Genomic DNA, 19232 nt, shown 5'->3' on the forward strand with positions numbered 1-19232 from the left:
TTTCCTGATCTCCAGACCAGGAGGAGCTTCAGGCTATGACCTCCCAAACCTTTATTTTCCCTCATAACCCTCATCACAGTTTATTCAGGGTGATCACGTAAAGTTCCTCCCTGACAGGCCACAAGCTCTGAGAGGACAGAGGTCATTTTTGCCGGCTCCCTGCTGATCCTCAGTTCAGTGCCTCGTACACTGTAGGAAGAGCACATTTGTCAAATGAATAAGTGAATGAATAAGGTACAAAACACATGAAAGTCTTTTAATAAAGGTGTAAAAGCCTATACATCTATTAGGTACCACAATGAGCATTTGACAAAATCTGATGATTATTAGATAATCTAACATTAAATCAGTAAAAATTTGTATTGTGTGAAGGAAACCTCTTCAATTTCTGTAAGATATATTCATTTAAATTGAGCTTGGAACATGTTTTTCCATCAAATGGAAATGAATTATCCAGTTATTGGCTTGCTAAAACATCTTCTACATCTACCTCTTGGAAGCTAGATATAAGCCTCAGATGGCAGAGCAGGAAGAAATAATTGAACAGGGAAACTGTTTGTTCTCAAAGAATTTCCATGGCCTTAATTCAAGACAGGATTACAGACTCTCACGAGTAAGCAAAACCAACTGTACTAATCTGGGAAATTCATGGCCACCCTGGGAATTAACATATCTAATCCAAGTCACCAGGAAAACTATGGTCTGTTATCAATTAACACTCAAACAACAGGAAAATGATGATAGCATTATAATACAAAACAGATACAATAAAGCGATTCTCCTGGATAGTTCTTCAGGGATGGGTTGCTTACACTCCCCTGGAATGAAGGAATTCCTAAGGAGGAAGGATTCCCACCTCCCCACTTCCTTCCCAACTGTCAGACTCCAACGGCTCCTCTCCTGTGTAATCAGCCTCATAACACTCCCCAGACGCCAATCTTTGATCTCCAGGAGGAACAATGCGGTAACGGTTGCACGATGATAAGGGAAAACTTAACCAGGATCTGGAATTGGGCACCAAGAGCTAGAGGACTAGGGAGGTTTCACGACAACCGTGGTGGCCAGCGGGCTGTGGGAAAGCTGGACGATCCTAGAAGGCCTAGAATCTAAATAGTTGGGGATTTGTTACGTGTCGGCTTGCTAGAGCAGCCGGGAGCAGCGCCCGTCAGCCCAAGCTGCGGACTACATTTCCCAGACGGCTTTGCTCCCTGGGCTGCCGTACTAAGATTAGGGCGTGTCTGGGAGGAGCCGCACGGTCCTCGAGCACTGGTGGGGCATCTTGCTCTGCTCCTACCTCGAGACACCGCAGCCGTCTGGCAAGATGATCGGGGTCCTGCTGCTCCTGCTCCTCCTTCTACCCCTTTTCCTGTACATCGCTGCACCCCAAATCAGGTCTGTGCAAATGTATTGCCTTCTCTTGAGAAGAATTCAGGAGGACGCTAATCCTCACCGAACCTCTGTTTAAAGAAGAAGGAAAAGGAAAATCCCTGGGGGCTTTCCAAGTAGGTCGAGGCCGGATGTTCGGTTGGTTGGAGGAGGTCCAGCTGTCCTGGATACAGGGGAACGAGATCAGGAGACCCCAGGCGGTGGGAAGGGGCTGTAGTCCGGCTCACCTGACTCTGTTTCTCCCGATCCTTTTTTTCGTCTTAGAAACCCTTGCTTTCTGCTCGAGAGAACCCTGAGTGCAAGGCTACCCTCAGACACATAAGTTATCAGCATTGGGAGATTTCCGACCCTAAAGTGGGGTGTGGACCTTAACACTCATTTTCCCCTTATCTCCCACGCCTTGAACCAGCCCTATCTATCGTCTTGCTTCCAGCCTTTGAAGTAAGGTGGAGCGATTCGACCTTTTGCTCTCTGAAACTCTGTCGGTGGGAATCGTGCGGTTTGCAGGCCCGTTGCTTGCTCTCTTGTTGCAGATAGATTCGCCTTTTTTTCTGGGCGGATGTTGTAGAGGAACGAAATGGAAGGGTTTCATCATGAGCCGCATTGTGCCTTCAGAGCAGGAGTATGTGGGGGACCTGAATCATGCCCAGGGTTTGGGGGTGAGGCCGAGAGGAATAAGGGTCGTCGTCCCCGGACCTGGTGACAAATCAGCCAATGGCTGGCTGAGTGCGGCAGAGAATCGAAGAGCTGCACTAAGGGCGCCTGCTGATTGGTTCTGAGTAAATCACCAGTAGTGACGGTGAACCGGAGACTGAAGAGACAGTCCTTCCTCGGGAGCGGGGGACGGGGGCGTGGTCACCATCCACCCTCGTGCTCCTCTTTTACTTTTATTTTTCCTCCCCTCTGAACGCCTAGTGCTCCCACTCAGATGAGAACGCTTTGTATTTCTTTCCACCACAAGATCCTTTAACCCAAATAGAATCTCGAAAATAGTGCTCACACCGCTGCGAGATTTTTCTCAGGAAGATTTTACTGCAACCTTTATACTCCCAGCCACTTGGCTAGGTCAGGGGAGCTAGCCCGGAGCTGGACTTTTCATAGTTGATTGTTTCTTTCATTCCTGTTGGTAAAGAGAAGAAAGAACTCAGTAGAGGTCCTGATATGTTGTCGCTCCTGGGGCGAACCCTGAAAGGATGTGAAAAACTGAGCAGGGAGGCTTGTTCTCTGAGGAGGAAGATACCTTTTGGTGAGCACCAGTTTGCTTCCTTACGGGCTTGTGTGCCCTAACCAGGTAGCTTTAGTGGCTAGGAGTGTGTGCCTTGCGACTCCCAGTTCAATGAAGAAGGCTGAAATGCTCTTTAAAAGTGTATCTCCTGGGGCGCCTGGGTGGCTCGGTGGGTTAAAGCCTCTTGTCTTCCGCTCAGGTCGTGATCCCAGGCTCCTGGGATCGAGCCCCACATCGGGCTGTCTTCTCAGCAGGGAGCCTGCTTCTTCCTCTCTCTGCCTGCCTTTCAGCCTAGTTGTGATTTGTCTGTCAAATAAATAAATAAAATCTTAAAAAAAAAAAAAGTGCATCTCCTGATCAAGAGAGTCTTTTAACTTGAGTCTTGAAATTTGCAGAGAAGAAAAAAAGAACAATTTGGGACGTGCTGATCCCTGTTTGTGCATTCATTTCTTTGGAAAAGGAGGGGAGTGTAGTGCTTAGGAACAAGGACACTAATTAAACCAGGACTCGAATCCCAGCTCCCATTGGTACTGATTTATGTCTTTTCTTTGTCTTATTTTTAATTGTGTGTATGTGCGTGTTTCTGTTTGCTTTACCACAGCAAACAAACTTCCATAATTTTAACTTTTTGTATTGGATTAGCTGCATATCAAGGCCAAAAAGTGCCAGTTGTGGACAGATTGTCATAAGTGGACCAGTTCTTGCTTCTTCTAGGCTGAATCTTATGATTCCGTAAGCCTGTCAGAAGGCTCAAACTGAAGCCGGGTGCCTGGATAATCAAATACTTCCCCAGTTCTTGTACTGCAGGGGGCAGCTCTAAGGTTTGCCCTTACAATAGAATCGTTTTTGTTCCCAAGCAAGAAGCAGAAAATTTTAGAGCAAAAGCCCTTGAGCAAGAGCAGAAAATTTTTCTTCAGTCTTCCTTAAATCTATAAAATGACAGCACTAGAAAGAACCAAAGCAAACTCTAGTCTTGGGATTGGAAGGCATGGTAGTTACAGGAACCTCTGGCTAAGACAAGAACGAAGAACTGATGAGCTCTCCTTCTCTACAGGAAAATGCTGTGTAGTGGGATGTGTACATCAACTGTCCAGCTTCCTGGGAAGGTAGCTGTGGTCACTGGAGCCAACACGGGCATTGGAAAGGAGACAGCCAAAGAACTGGCTCAAAGAGGCAAGCTCATCTGCTTCTAATTCCCTCCTACTCCTGCCATTTTATCCCTCACAAGGATGACCATGCTCATTATTCCCTCCCAGTCTTGGAATTCAAGAACTTTCCAAGTGTCCCACAGATTCACTGCTCTGAACCTAGTATAATGCTCTCTATATAACGGACACTTCGTATTTTGGTTTATTTTTCTTTTTTGTTGTTGTTGTTCATCAACTACCCCTGTCATGAAGTAGGCATAAAATTCCCACTAAAAAAAAAAGTAGGGGCACCTGGGTGGCTCAGTGGGTTAAGCCTCTGCCTTCGGCTCAGGTCATGATCTCAGCGTCCTGGGATCGAGCCCTGCTTCCCCATCTCTTTCTCTGCCTGCCTCTCTGCCTACCTGTGATCTCTGTCAAATAAGTTAATAAAACTTTTTTTTTTTTAAAAAGTAGAAAATAACATTTATAAGTCTGTAGGTTTATAGCGTCCACTCAAAAGCAGAGCTGACAGTGTGTCTCTTTTACGTATTTGTTGACAGGTGCCCGTGTGTATTTAGCATGCCGGGATGTGCTAAAGGGGGAATCAGTAGCCAGAGAGATCCAGCTCATAACGGGGAACCAACAGGTATTAGTACGAAAACTGGACTTGGCTGATACGAAATCTATTCGAGCCTTTGCTAAAGACTTCTTAGCAGGTAAGTACAGAACTGGAGATTATGTTGTTGATCTTGCAATCAACATGGCAGATTGGGTTAAAGGAAACGATCCTTCTCTTTAATACATAGAAATACTAGGTAAATTATAATAAAAAATTTCATTCATAGCTGAACTCCTTAGTAACAAGTGGGAATCCTCAAGAAGCAGCAACAAAAAAGGAGTTTAAAAAGTCATAGCAGTGCATAAGAACTAAAGCCAAAAACTTCACAGGAGTATCAGAACTCAACATGAGCTTTAGGATCTGGAGTCTAAAGACTGAAAGGAGATGAGGCCTCAGGCCCTGAGAGTGGGGAGCTATATCTTGGGCTCCACATAAGGTTGAGACTCACAAAAACTCATCAGGTCCATGGTATGGGGGCTTAAAAAAAACAGGCCACCAGATCCAAGACATGGCAAAGAAGCTTATCTTCTCTTTAGGACATAGTGGTTAGAGAGTCAACTGCAAAATATTAGAACCTCAAGTTGGCATCATCTATGGGGGAGAATTTATTACATCATCAAACAGTGTAAGAATCTTGAGCTGAGGAGTTAACATAAAACCCTGTAGTATCACATCAAAATCAAACCCAAGAGTACTCTGTAGGCATAACCCCTCATAACACATGGATCTTGGCCTCCCTAGGTAAAAAATGTCTATAGATATGAGCTCATAGTTAGAAACTACAAATCATGTGAGAAAATAAACCACGAAAAGAGTTGCCAGATGCAACAAAGAGTTGAAACCAATATTTCTTTTGGCACCTTTTGGAGTTCTCCGGTGGCAAGGGGTGTGTACAGAACAGCCTGTTAGTTCTTGCTTTGACTCTTCTGATTCAGCTCGGGAAGTCCTTCTATTAGGAAATGTGAACAGAACTTTCCCCCAAAGCAGTGAGTGAGTAGCTCCCTAAATGGAAAGATCGGAAAGGCAACTTGGTTGTGTAAGATGGAATTTTGCTCTGTAGTAGGTAAACAATGAAAGTCTTAAACAATGAAAAATGATACAAACCACATATGAAGGAGAAATGGAGGAAGAGTAAAGTAAGTTATGCATCCCCATTTTCAAAGCCCGGATGTAAGGCAGATTTCTCAGATGTAACTGCTATGGCTGGCTGCTTCCCCCTCACATCTCCTCTTCCCTGCAGAGGAGAAACATCTACACATTTTGATCAACAACGCAGGAGTGATGATGTGTCCCTACTCTAAGACAGCAGATGGCTTTGAGATGCACATGGGAGTCAACCACTTGGGTAAGAAATCTAGTCTCATCACAAAACTAGAAGAAGCTTAAAGTTCTTCTTGAAAAACCTAGGGGTCAGACTGAGCTGCTTCTGGGCCCTAAGAGACCATAAGTGGATAGTGAACATTCTGGTCCTTTCGTGATAGCTCAGAGATAAACTTGGGCCTCCTCAAGGTGCCACCCACTTTTTAATTTGCAATCCAGATTCAACTTACCTTGGGGCCTTTTTGAACAGCCTCATTGGACTGGGGGCTGTGCTGCTTTCTTTGTGGGGAACCTCATGACCAGCATCAGGCAGAGGCTGCCTGCTCTTCAAGAGTGATACTAATCCAAGTTGGAAGGAGACAAGAGTTCATATTCACATAATCCAGACCCCCCTCATGGAGGGATGGCTGTCCTATTTCCCCAGACGCTCCCTGACCTTGTTCTGCAGTTTATAATGAATTAATAAGGCAAAAAGCCTTGTTCCTGTGTTCTCTCCAAGGGTCACTATGACTCCCTTCACCCTGGCATTGGTCCTGAACTCTGTTAATTCTAGTTTTTCCCATAGGTCACTTCCTCCTGACCCATCTGCTGCTAGAGAAGCTGAAGGAATCAGCCCCATCGAGGATAGTGAATGTGTCTTCCCTAGCACATCACCTGGGAAGGATCCACTTCCATAACCTTCAGGGCGAGAAATTCTACCATGCGGGTCTGGCCTACTGTCACAGCAAGTTAGCTAACATTCTCTTCACCCAGGAACTGGCTCGGAGGCTCAAAGGTAGGCTTAGAAGAAGTAATTATAGAGATACCAGTCAATGGAAAGTAGCAAAAATACCGTTTTCTGGAGCCCATTCCCTGGACAAACCTGCTGCTATGACTATAACTGGGTATTATTTTAGTAAATAGCCCACAGCTGACTATTGGAGGTGGCTGGCAGGAGATGGGGACATTCTGACTTTGAGCTGTAAGGCTTGACTTTTAGTACTTACTGGCTGTGCGACCTGCAACAAGTTTCTTAACTTTTCCAGACTTATTTCCTCATAAGTAAAATAGGACTACTTTATAGGTTATTGTCCTCATTAAGTCGGGCCTCACAATCAAGCAAGGTTTTTTACTCATAATGAGACTAGATAGAAGGGAAGGACCTGGGGGCGCCTGAGTGGCTCAGAGGGTTAAGCGTGTGGCTCTTGGTTTTGATTTAGGTCATGGTCTCAGGTTGTGAGGTCAAGCCCTGGGTCTGGCTCTGGGCTCAGTGCAGAGTCTGCCTGAGATTCTCTCCATCCCCCTCTCTGCCCTTCCTGCACATGTGCTCTCTTGCTCTCTAAAATAAATAAATAAAATCTGGAAAAAAAAAATGGCAGAGGGAGGGACCTGAGCTGGCACTAGATACAACCATTAGGATAAAAAAGGTCCTGGGACTATGGGGGTGGTGGTGGCAGGGGAGTGTCTTCCTAACAGCAAAAGATTATATAAGAGAGAAATGTATGCTTGAAGAGGTCACAAATATACAGAGGTCCTTAACACTGCCTACTCTGAATTTTCGAAAAAGAAGGGTAATTCAGGGTGGACAACTAGAGTCACTTAGGAGTTGCGGTAGGAGGAATTCTGGTTAGGAATCAGACACAGGAGCCCCATCGTTGATACGGGATCATCAAGCTACATGGAAATTAGATGAATTACAGAGTGGGTGGGATGAGGCATCTGGGGATATTGAGAAACATTCCAGGCAGATGGAAGAGAATGCACAAAGGTCTAGGTTTAGTTTGAGTAACTGAGAGGCTGCTGTGATTGAAATGTAGAAAGCAAAGGGAGCAGAGGTCTGAACTGAGACAGTGGACAAAGTCAAAACCCTTAGAGTCTATGGTAAGGACTTTAGTGGAAGAACAGGAGAGACTCTTCAGAATGAAAGCCTTTTTAAAATGGGGGACCAGAGTGTGTGCAGCAGGTGATTTCTGTAGTCTAGGTGAGAAGTGAGGGTGTCCTGGACTAAAGTGGTGGAGATGGAGGGTAATGGACACTCCTAAGAGATAGTTACAATGGGAAACCCCCAGGGCTTGTTGACCGATATGTGTGGTAAGGTGGGGAATGGTCAAGAACTGCTCTGTGTGCCTGCCTGATTGGGAGTTATGGAACATTGCAAGATCCAGGTTTGGCCTTTAAAGTATGAAGTTAGTTTGGGGCCTCTGTGTCAGCATTACTATGGGTCATCTAGAGAAGGTATCAAGGGACACCTGGGTGGCTCAGTTGGTTAAGCCTCTGCCTTCGGCTCAGGTTATGATTCCAGGGTCCTGGGATCGAGCCCCGCATTGGGCTCCTTGCTCAGTGGGGAGCCTGCTTCTCCCTCCGCCTGCTGCTTGTGCTCTCTCTCTCTCTGACAAATACATAAATAAAACCTTAAAAGAAAAAAAGAGTAGATGTCAAATTGGAAATAATATATGTCCATAGTCCTTTATCTGCAATCATGAAATCCACAAAGACCTGAGAATTCAATTTTTTCAGAAGCTTGACTCCAAAGCTCATTTGGCAACAAAACCTCCCTTGTACCAGGGAGATTAGGTAATAAGAAATATATGTGTCTGTGTCATATTATTTTTCTAAAATCAGTAAAAATTTGGAAACCTCTCTGGCCCCAAGATTCTAGTAAAGAACTAGGGACCTGACCTAGCACATGCCTAAGTTTCATTTAGCACTTACCATGTACCAGAGACTATCAAGTCTCTTATAGATATGAATCCATTTAATCCTCCAAACCACCTTGTGAGGTGCAGGTATTAGGATTATCCCCATTTCTTTTCTTTTTTTTTTTTTTTTAAGATTATTTATTTGTTTATTTGACAGAGAGAGAGATCACAAGTAGATGGAGAGGGAGGCAGAGAGAGAGAGAGGGAAGCAGGCTCCCTGCTGAGCGGAGAACCCGATGCGGGACTCGATCCCAGGACTCTGAGATCATGACCTGAGCCGAAGGCAGCGGCTTAACCCACTGAGCCACCCAGGCGCCCCTCCCCATTTCAAGAGGAAAGTGAATCACAACATAGGGAGCTTGCCCAGGGTACAGCTGGGATTTGAAACTGGACAGTCTGACCACAGAGCCCATGCCCTTAGCCACTCAGAGTCAGCCAAGAGTTCAAAGTAGTACAATGTGCATAAAAATGCATGCCATATAGTTATAGAGAGGGATTTAGCAAGATATGGGAGCTCCAGCATTTGCAGTTTGGGTAGAAGATGAGGAACTGGTCCAGGAAACTGAGAGGAAGCAACAAGAAAGGTTTGGAAAAACAGAGAAGTGTGGGATCACAGCAGCCAATAAAAAGGCAGCTTTGAAGAAAGAGTGATCCCTAGAGTCAAAGTGCAGGAGAGATGTTTGACTCCTGGCTCTAGTGTTTCCTTTATTATTATTATTATTTGTAAGATTTTATTTATCTGTCAGAGACAGAGCACAAGCAGGGGGAGCAGCAGAGGGAGAGGGAGAGGCAGGCTTCCCACCAAGCAGGGAGCCCAATCGGGGCTCGATCCCAGGATCCTGGGATCATGAGCTGAGCCGAAGGCAGTTGCTTAGCCAACTGAGCCACCCAGGCGCCCCTCTGCTGTTTCCTAACAGTTAATAACCTCTTTGAGCTTTAATCCTAACCTGTGAAATAGGGAGGTGTAAGTTACTGTGAGGAGTGCTTGTAATACCATTTTGGGAAGGGAGTCTTCCTGGGGTTAAATGTTTATTCACGGCCCCTGCTGTCCTAGGCTGTCCAGCAATATCAAGTCCTGCCTTCCTCTCTCTGTGGGGTACCCCCATTAGGCTCTGGCGTCACGGCATATTCTGTCCACCCGGGTACAGTCAAGTCTGAACTGATTCGGCACTCATCGTTCATGAAATGGATGTGGTGGCTTTTCTCCTTCTTCATCAAGACCCCTCAGCAGGGAGCACAGACCAGCCTGTATTGTGCTCTCACGGAAGGACTTGAGGTTCTAAATGGGCATCATTTCAGGTATGAATGTGTCTGTTTTTGAAGATGGGGTTTTTATGGCTCAAGGGAAATAATCTGGATTTGTCTGGTATACTGTACTCCTAAATTGTGCGGCATAGCTTATGTCTTTTGACTAGTGTTTTTACCTTGTAGTGAGGGGGTTGACTCATTTGCATTTTTCATGGTACTGCTGGGTTTGGTTTTCTCTGTGGCTATCTTTTATGATGTTTTCTGGTTGTTTCTGTTCTTCCTACCTTTTGTTATGTCCGTCGAGTTTTCTTTGTTCCTTTTTGGACTCCTAGTTCAATTTTTTTCCCCCTGTACGTTAGAAAGAATTAGAGGGGTGCCTGGGTGGCTCAGTCCTTAACTGTCTACCTTCAGCTCAGGTCATGATCCCAGGGTCCTGGGATCAAGCCCTGCATCAGGCTCCCTGCTCAGCAAGAAGCTAGCTTCTCCCTCTCCCACTCCCGCTGCTTGTGTTTCCTCTTTCTCGCTGTGTCTCTCTCTGTCAAATAAATAAAATCTTTAAAAAAATTTAAAAAAAAAAGAATTTGAATCTGTATTTCTCTATTGTCTTCAGGAGTAAAATAGTATCGATGGACTCCCTTCATGATTAAGTGAAGACTTTTAAAACTTTTTATTATAGAGAACTTTGAATATGTGTAGTAGTAGATAAAACAGTTGAACCCCCATATACCCATAATATGGTCTCAACAACCATTAAGCCATGGCCAGTACTCCCCCATCCCCATGCACCAGCCCTTCCCATATCTTTTCCCTCTCATACTATTTTTAAGCAGGTCTCAAGCATCATATTAGATTGAAGTTTTAGGGGCACACCTGGATGGCTCAGTCAGTTAAGTGTCTGCCTTTGGCTCAGGTCATGATCTCAGGGTCCTGGGTTTGAGCCCCATATCAGGCTCCCTGCTCAGTGGGGAGCCTGCTTCTCCCTCTCTCTCTGCCTGCTGCTCCCCTGCCTGTGCTTTCTCTCTCTCTCTCTGTCAAATAAATAAAGTAAAATCTATTTAAAAATAGAAATTTCAGCACGTTCTTACCTCCCCCTTCAAGATTTTATGGAAATAACTTGAAATTTTATAGAAAGTGCTATAAATAAAATTGGAAAGAAAGGTAGAAAGATCATGAAAGGCCCTTAACGCCAGGCTTGGAGAGGAGGCACAGAAGTTGTTCCAGTGGAGAGAGAAATAATCTGCGCAGAGAAACATCCCTGGTGACTTTGCTTGATGAATGAGTAAATAACCCAAGTGAGAGAGAATGAATTCCTGATTTAGGGTAATGACAGTTGGAATACAAAGAAGGTTTAAGTGGGAGAGGCCCTGAAAAGGTGGAATTTTTATGGCTTGATGACTAAATGAGCGAGGGGTCTGGGAAGAGTTAGTGACCTGGGATCAAGCCTGACTTACTAGGAGACTGATGATGACATCAACTGAGACAGCAGACTTGGAAAAATCATGGGTAGAGCTTAGAGTTCTTTGATTCCAGAGCAGTGGAAACAGACGCATGCTAACTTAAGTAAGAAGGGAATTTATTAAAATATGGGCGTTCTCCTAAGAATGAAAGAGAAGACTGAAGAGCCAAGCTTAGAACAGACAGAGTGGCCAGTCAGCTGGCTCGGGCACTGCTGCTGGAATGAGTATAAGCCAGTTATCCTCAGTCTTTGTTTTGTTGCTCACCATTCCCCTCTAGCAAGGAAGCTCTACATCTTCCATCCTCTCATCCTCACTCCCTTGGTTAGGCAGAGACAGGCACTCGATTAATGGGGTGGGAAAGAGGTCATTCCTCAGAAAAGGATCAGGTTGCTGTTGCGAAAAGAATGTGGAAGCGGGGGGGCGGCGCCTGGGTAGCTCAGTTGGTTAAGCGTCTGAGTCATGATCTTAGCTCAGATCTTAACCTCAGGGTTGTGAGATCGAACCTTACATCAGACTCCATGCTGGGCATGGAGGAGGCTCTCCTCCTCCCTCTGCCCCTCTCCCCTTCCCTCTGCCCTCTTCCCTCCTTAAAAAAAGGAGAAAAAAAAAAAAAAAGAATGTGGAAAGGATCCGTTGCCCACTACGTAGTAAACCTGGCTCTGTCCGTGTTCAGTGTGTATCCATAAGACTCCATGTGAGTAGAAGTGTAGAGCAGATGGAAATGTGCAGCTAAAATCCAGAGAGATAAATTTACATAGTTTTATATACTAGAATGATTTTCTATGGGTGACTGGTTTCTTCTTCCCTGGAGATTTTGAAGTTTTGACTAAATAGCTTAAAGCAAGTGAGCCTCAAATCCATGACATAGTAATTATTTAATTGACTTTTGAAAAGCCTTTCCAGTGCCATGGATTCTTAATTTTAAGCATTTTGGAGATCCAGCAGCAACTGTGTTGACCACAGTCAAAAAATGAACATAAGTCTGTCTTGACTGAAGCATTAGAAACTTTGCACTGGTTATTTTTCCTGACTGAGACAACAATTCTATTTTTTGTCTCTATGGATCTGCCTGTACTGGACATTTCCTATCAATGCAGTTATAATAGTGGCCTTTTGTGACTGGCTTCTTGCTAAATTAGCAGAATGTGTTCAAGGTCATCCACCCCAAAGCATGTACCAATACATCATTCCTTTAGTTGCGAAATAATATTTCATTTTTGGATATACCACATTTTATTGATCCGTTTATCAATTGTGGACATTTGGTTATCACTTTTTGGTTAGTTGAATAACGATGCTGTGATATTCATGTACAGATTTTTGTATGGTGATTTCTCTTGGTTTATATACCTAGAAATGGAATCCCACTGAAATATGGGTCATATGTCAACTCTGTTTAACTGTTGAGGAACTATCAGATTGTTTTCCCAAGTGGCTGCACCATTTCGTGTCGCCACCAGCAGGGGATGAGGGTCCCAATCTCTACACACCCTTCCTTACACTTATTATCTGTCCTTTTGATTTTAAGCCCTCCTGGTAAGCACGGAGTAATTTTTCTACTCAAGTTTTTCTAGTTTTTCTCATTATGGTTTTCATTTGCATTTTCCTGCTAATGATATTAAGCATCTTTTCATGCACTTATTGTCCATTTGCTTATCTTTGTTGGAGAAACATTTATTCAAATCCTTTGCCCATTTTTAAAATGGATCATTATCTTTTTATTATTTAATTGTAAGAGTTCTTTACATAGTTATAAATATATATATACGGTTCTTTATATAGTCTGGATGCAAGTCCCTTATCAGATGTGTGATTTATAAATATTTTCTCCCATTCTTTGGTTTGTCTTTTTATTTTCTTTATGGTATCTTTTGAAGCAGAGAAGTTTGATGAAGTCTAACTTACCGATTTTTTCTTTGGTCACTTGTGCTTTTGGTGCCGTATCTAAGAAACCATCGCCTAATCGCCTAACCAAAGGTCACGAAGGTTTACTACTATGTTTTCTTCTAACACTTTAATAATTTAAGCATTACATTTTGGTCTATGATTCATTTTGAATTAATTTTTACATATGGCGTGAAGTAGGGATCTGTCTTGACTTCATTTCATTTTTGCATGTGGATATCCAATTGTCCCAGAACTGTTTGTTGAAAAGATTATTCTTTCCATTGAATTTTCTTGGTAGCTGTATTAAAATTCCTTGGGCTGGGGCACCTGGGTGGCTCAGTTGGTTGAGTGTCCAACTCTTGATCTTGATCTTGGCTGTGAGTTCAACCCCCTCATTGGGCTCAAAAAAAAAAAAAAAAAAAAAAAAATTCCTTAGGCTGCTATAACAATATCAGAAACTAATTTTCTCACAGTTCTGGGAATGGGAGTTCAAGATCAAGGTGCCGGCAGGGTTGGTTTCTGGTGAGGCCTCTATGCCTGGCTTACAGAAGGCTGCCTTCTTGCTGTGTCCTCAGATGGCTTTCACTCTATGTGTGCACACTCCTGGTGTCTCCTCTTCTTATAAGGACACTAGACCTGTGGAATTACGACCCTACCTTTATAACCTTACTTACCCTTAATTATCTCCTTAAAAGTCCAATCTCCAGCTACTTATAGATTAGGGATTCAACATATGGACTTAAGGGGACATGATTCAATCCATAATAGATTTATCAAAAATCAATTGACCATAAATGTAAGGGTACTTCTACACTTTCAGTTCTGTTCTATTCATTTATATGTCTATCCTTATGCACAGTGTCTTGATTACTATGGCTTTGTAGTAAGTTTTGAAATTGGTCTTTTTATATATACTGATTGATACTTCTCAAAACCCTACTGGAAATACCAGCACCATGACTGTACTGATGCCATAACCACACGTAAGTAGCTTTTACTCAGGTATTTGAATAACTTTTACAGCATGTCATAAATTATGACACAAGGCACCTTCCTGTCCATGTGTCATTTGCTATTCATCGTAACCTTGCAAAGAACATAAGGCATCATGCAGTAGAGGCTACAGAGGCTTACAAAGGCCAGCTCATTTCTAGAGTCTTACAGAGCCTTTGGCTCTCTGTGATGGTCTTTCTGCTCAGCAGTGGCAGGTTGTGCTGGTCATGCTGGTAAGTTTCCTTAAACAGCAGTACTATACTTACAAGGCTTGTTTTGTAATTGTGAATGTATCTTTAAGTGGTGTTTCTCAAACTTTCATGTGCTTTAGAACCATCTGAGGAAGTGCCTGAAGACAAATTCCTGGGGCTCTGCCCTCCAGATTCTGATTCAGCAGGTTGAGAGGGGACCTGAGAATTGGCATTTCTAACAAACTCCCTGATGATGCTCCTGCTAGTCCATAACCTACTCTTTGATTAGCAGTGTCTTTATGGACATAGTGTTAAGAGTTTGCTTCATGTACTTTTTTCAGACTTGCCAACTTTCCTTTCACCTTCAGAATTTGCTAAGGATGTCCTGGAAGCAGTTCTCTTGAAATAGTATATAACTTCTTACATTGCTTCTTACGTGACTTAAAAGATTACAGTCCATTTACTCAATCACTTTTCAAAAACCCCTTTATTGAATACCCACTGTGTACTAGATGCAACTAATGAAAAATGAGTAAAATGTTCTTTGAGAAAATTTCTGAGCAGTGCAGAGTTTGAATACGCCTCCTGCATTTAATGGGGATTTTGAATTATGGAGATTACAGCAATGAAGAGAAGGTATATGAAACACACAGTATTTTATTGTTACATTTCTTTTATGCTATCATCTTTGCCTTCCTTCATTGTTTATGAGGCTGGCTTTACTTGTTATTTGAGTTTAAAAACACTTATAATTGGGGGTGCCTGGGTGGTTCAGTTGGTTAAGTGTCCAGCTGTTGGTTTTGGCTCAGGTCATGATCTCAGGGTCATGAGTTTGAACCCTGCATCAGGTTTCACGCTCAGTGGGGAGTCTGCTTGGGATTCTCTCTCTCCCTTTCCCTCTGCCTTTCCCCTGGTACACACTCTTTTTCTCTCAAAAATAAATAAATCTTTTAAAAGATTTTTTAAAAAGTTGGGATGCCTGGGTGGCGCAGGAGGTTAAGCCTCTGCCTTTAACTCATGTCATGATCTCAGGGTCCTGGGATCGAGCCCCGCATCAGGCTCTCTGCTCAGCAGGGAGCCTGCTTCCCTCTCTCTCTGCTTGCCTCTCTGCCTACTTGTGATCTCTCTCTCTCTCTCTCTGTCAAATAAATAAAATCTTTAAAAAAAAATTTTTTTTTTGAAGTTATAATTGCAGTAGGCCAGAAATAGTAAGGTGTTTTTTTGCTGAGCAGAGAGCCCAATCGGGTTTTGATACCAGGACTCTGAGATCATGAGCTGAAGGCAGAAGCTTAACCCACTGAACCACCCAGGCACTTCCAGGAATAGTAAGTTTTGAAGGTGGTTTTGTTTATTTTTACCACTCCAGGCATCTGTAACCAGTGTAATCTCAGCAACAAGATACTGTACAAGGTCTTGTGTGAACAGCTGGACATACATAGGTGTCAGGTGGACACTGATATTAATTAAATATATATATATATAAAGGGGAATATAAGGACTAAATGCTATGCATTATGTATCAGACATTCTGGTCAGAGGAAGTCTAGTGAGGAGATCTACTAAACAGTAATTACATTTTCTTTTGGGTAAGGATTAGAGAATGAAGAGAAGACAAAGACTGGCCCTATGAAGTGTATAGAGGACATGTGATCCCTAGGTTGTTTTTCTGTCACATTCCTTGTTCCAGGCAGAGAACAGACTCCATTCATAAACCCTGTGTTTTAAGCCTCTCTCTTTTCCTTCTAGTGACTGCAGTGTGGCTTGGGTCTCTGCCCAGGCTCGGAATGAGACGATAGCAAGGCGGCTATGGGACGTCAGCTGTGACCTGCTGGGCATACCTATGGAATGACAGGTGGTGGCAGGTGGACTCAAGAGAAACCTCCAGCAGACTACTTAGTACTCCCTGCCAAAATGATTCTCCTTCATAATGGCCAAAACCTCCAGCACAAAGAAAACAAACCTTCCAGGCTTGCCTGCTTGATGTCTGATAAAAGCCCAATGTACAGCCAGATTGATCAAAACACCCTGCATTAGTCCAGATTGACTTTGCTCTTGTTACTGCCAGACTTACAGGAGGTATCCTAGGATAAGATCTTCATATGACCTGCAAACTCATATTTGCCTTCTGAAACCTACTACCTGGGAGAATCTTAGCTATGGCAGGGTCAATTTATGGCAGTTTTGATTAGTTTCTACCAACTTTGTTAACAATATAGTTCCTCCCAGCCACCAGCCAGCTTTTTTTTCAGGAGGGCTGTACTGCAACCCTAGTTCAACTCCCACAGTCAATAGTGGGTTGGCTAAAGAGCAGGGCTCATCCCTCACCTGCTAAGAAAACCATCATAAGCCAACATCTGGATTCTTCCAGGAAACTCTTAACTACATCTGGATTATGGCATGAGCTTTATCTCCGGCAACCTAAAGCCACTGCTGTTAAGACACCTTTACATGTCTGGACCACATAAGAGCTTCCTTTTCTAAGAAGTTTGTGGGGTTGGGAGGATGGCAGAAATTTGGGGGAAGGCAGAAATAAAAATCAAGTTTAAGTCACCATTTTCCTACTGTTTCTCAGGCCAGCAAGTGGGTAAAGAAAGGAGCAGTACTGGAAGGTAGACCACCTACCTGTCTTCAGTTTATGGACCCCAGACCCATGGAGGCCTTCATGTGCCTTAGTTTCTCTTAGAAAACCGGAAGAAGAAAAGAAAGGCTATTTGGTGATTGTCACTGAGTATATCTTTGTATGTGTTCTTATGTAGCATGCAATTGGGATTATTTTTACAAAATTCAAAATAGCTACAAAGGATCAGTATTAAACTGGACGCTGGGGCAGGTAAGTGTTCAAAGATGGAGTAAACAGTGTCATCCAGTCTTTAATACAAATGGGTGGTGCTACAAAGGGAAACACATTGTGTATATGTGGATAACTACTCACCAAAATGCACATGGGTAGCAGGGAAGAAGTCCAAAAAAGAGAAGAATCCTGGAAGATAATGTGAACAGTGAAGGGACTAGTTAAGGAATAAAATGAACAAACAAACAAACAAAAAAAAACAGCTAAAGATGGCAATATGTAACTATGGAAGAATTAAATTAGCAAGACTGATCCTACACTGTCTTTAACAAGTGCCAATCAACCAATGTGGTAGAAAAAGACCCCAAACAAAAAACCCCAATTCTTTATTAGGCAAAATTGTCCTAAGGACTGATACTATAATTTACAGTCAATTTAATAATCTTCAGGGCACTTCCTTACATTATCTTGACAAGATTAAAATGTCTATATGCTGGGCGCCTGGGTAGCTCAGTGGGTTAAAGCCTCTGCCTTCGGCTCAGGTCATGATCTCAGGGTCCTGGAATCGAGCCCCACATCGGGCTCTCTGCTCAGCAGGGAGCCTGCTTCCTCCTCTCTCTCTGCCTGCCTCTCTGCCGACTTGTAACCTCTGTCAAATAAATTAATTAATTAAATAAAATAAATGTCTATATGCTAAAAACCTACATTTAATTTGGAGAACTTTTTAAAAAGATTTTATTTAGGGGCGCCTGGGTGGCTCAATGGGTTAAAGCCTCTGCCTTCAGCTCAGGTGGTGATCCCGGGGTCCTGGGATCGAGCCCCGCATCAGGCTCTCTGCTCAGCAGGGAGCCTGCTTTCCTTCCTCTCTCTCTGCCTGCCTCTCTGCCTACCTGTGATCTCTGTCTGTCAAATAAATAAAATCTTCTTTAAAAAAAATTAAAAAAAGATTTTATTTATTTGACAGAGGCTCGATCCCAAGACCCTGAGATCATGACCTGAGCCAAAGGCAGAGGCTTTAGCCCACTGAGCCACCCAGGTGCCCCTAATTTGGAGAACTTTTATCAAAGGTAATGCAGCCATAGGAAATGGAGGAATTAGTAATGTTCCCATCACTTGTTTGGAGTATTCTAATAGTTTGTGATTGTCTTGGACTGACAATTACATATTCACTTTGGTGGGGGGAAAGAGTTATAGGACCACAATCTACTCATATTTGTAAATGAATATTCTTTTGTTGAGCTTGCTTTGACTTTTAAGGTATATAATTTAGAAATGGTCATTTTATGGAAAAATTGGAAAATTTTAATAATAGTTAAGTAGCATCATTGAACTAATATTTTACTTAATTTATGTTGAACTGTCAATGACAAATAAAACTTTTTTGATTACTATGTTTTTATTCATCAAAATAACTAAGAATTAAATGAAAGTTTAGAGTCAACAGAAGAAAACAAAGTTTAATTATAAGAAGAGAACACTTTTCATTATTATAGTTATACAATCGTTTCTCATTTATTTTTTTTTATTTTATTTTTTTTAAGATTTTTTATTTATTCATTTGACAGAGATCACAAGCAGGCAGAGAGGCAGGCAGAGAGAGAGGAAGAGAAGCAGGCTCCCTGCTGAGCAGAGAGCCCAATGTGGGGCTCGATCCCAGGACCCTGAGATCATGACCTGAGCCGAAGGCAGAGGCTTTAACCCACTGAGCCACCCAGGCGCCCCTCGTTTCTCATTTAAGGATAATTTGTCCCCAGAATCTAGCCACAGTACAGCCTCAATTCAGATGTTCTAACTTAATGTTGTGTGATAATGTAATTGTTGATTCACCCATTTGTCTACTTGTCTTTTATGGTACTGTTCAAAGATCCCTTTTTTTTCCACATCTCCTTTTTGTACCTGCCCCTTCTCTAACAGTGCTGTGGGACTTATGACAGTACATTTCCACTATCTCAGATTTTGCTGTCTCTATACTCAGTGAACATTAGGAGCTCAATGTATGTGTTCAATCAGTGGTCAATGAATCAGTCTAATAAAAATAAAGGTCCAGGAATTATAAATCACTTCATTTCCCCCTGAACAGTCATATATCTTTTAATATGTCTGGGCTGTTTTATATCTTGGGCTGCCAAGCAAATACTTCAGAAAGGGCTTCGAAAGGAAAATCATGAAATAAGTTGAAAACCGGAATTTCCCGCCACTGAACCATGAAAACCCATGAAATGCAGAAAAGGACTCTGTGATTGTTAACACATTGCATGGTGGGAAAGAGACATGATGAAGCCGGGCCCGCCTTGCTCACCACATTATAAA

The 19232-nt window shown here is 42.9% G+C and overlaps 1 protein-coding gene across 2 annotated transcripts; it reads left to right on the forward strand.

Annotated features, from left to right (window-relative positions):
* Positions 1 to 857: 857 nt before the first annotated feature.
* Positions 858 to 17417, forward strand: RDH11 (retinol dehydrogenase 11). 2 transcript variants are annotated; one of them, XM_032875128.1, is made up of 7 exons: positions 858 to 964; positions 3666 to 3784; positions 4299 to 4454; positions 5598 to 5702; positions 6243 to 6452; positions 9465 to 9654; positions 15878 to 17417. In XM_032875128.1, exons 1-7 carry the CDS (start codon positions 960 to 962, stop codon positions 15978 to 15980), a joined length of 888 nt encoding a protein of 295 aa, XP_032731019.1. In that variant the 5' UTR covers positions 858 to 959; the 3' UTR covers positions 15981 to 17417. The 2 variants fall into 2 exon arrangements, with proteins under 2 accessions (XP_032731019.1, XP_032731018.1); XM_032875127.1 differs by lacking the exon at positions 858 to 964 and adding an exon at positions 1263 to 1392.
* The last annotated feature ends 1815 nt before the right edge of the window (positions 17418 to 19232 follow it).

Source organism: Lontra canadensis, unplaced genomic scaffold (genome assembly GCF_010015895.1).
Source record: "Lontra canadensis isolate GAN:19392208 unplaced genomic scaffold, GSC_riverotter_1.0 scaffold55, whole genome shotgun sequence".
Lineage (NCBI taxonomy): Eukaryota > Metazoa > Chordata > Mammalia > Carnivora > Mustelidae > Lontra > Lontra canadensis.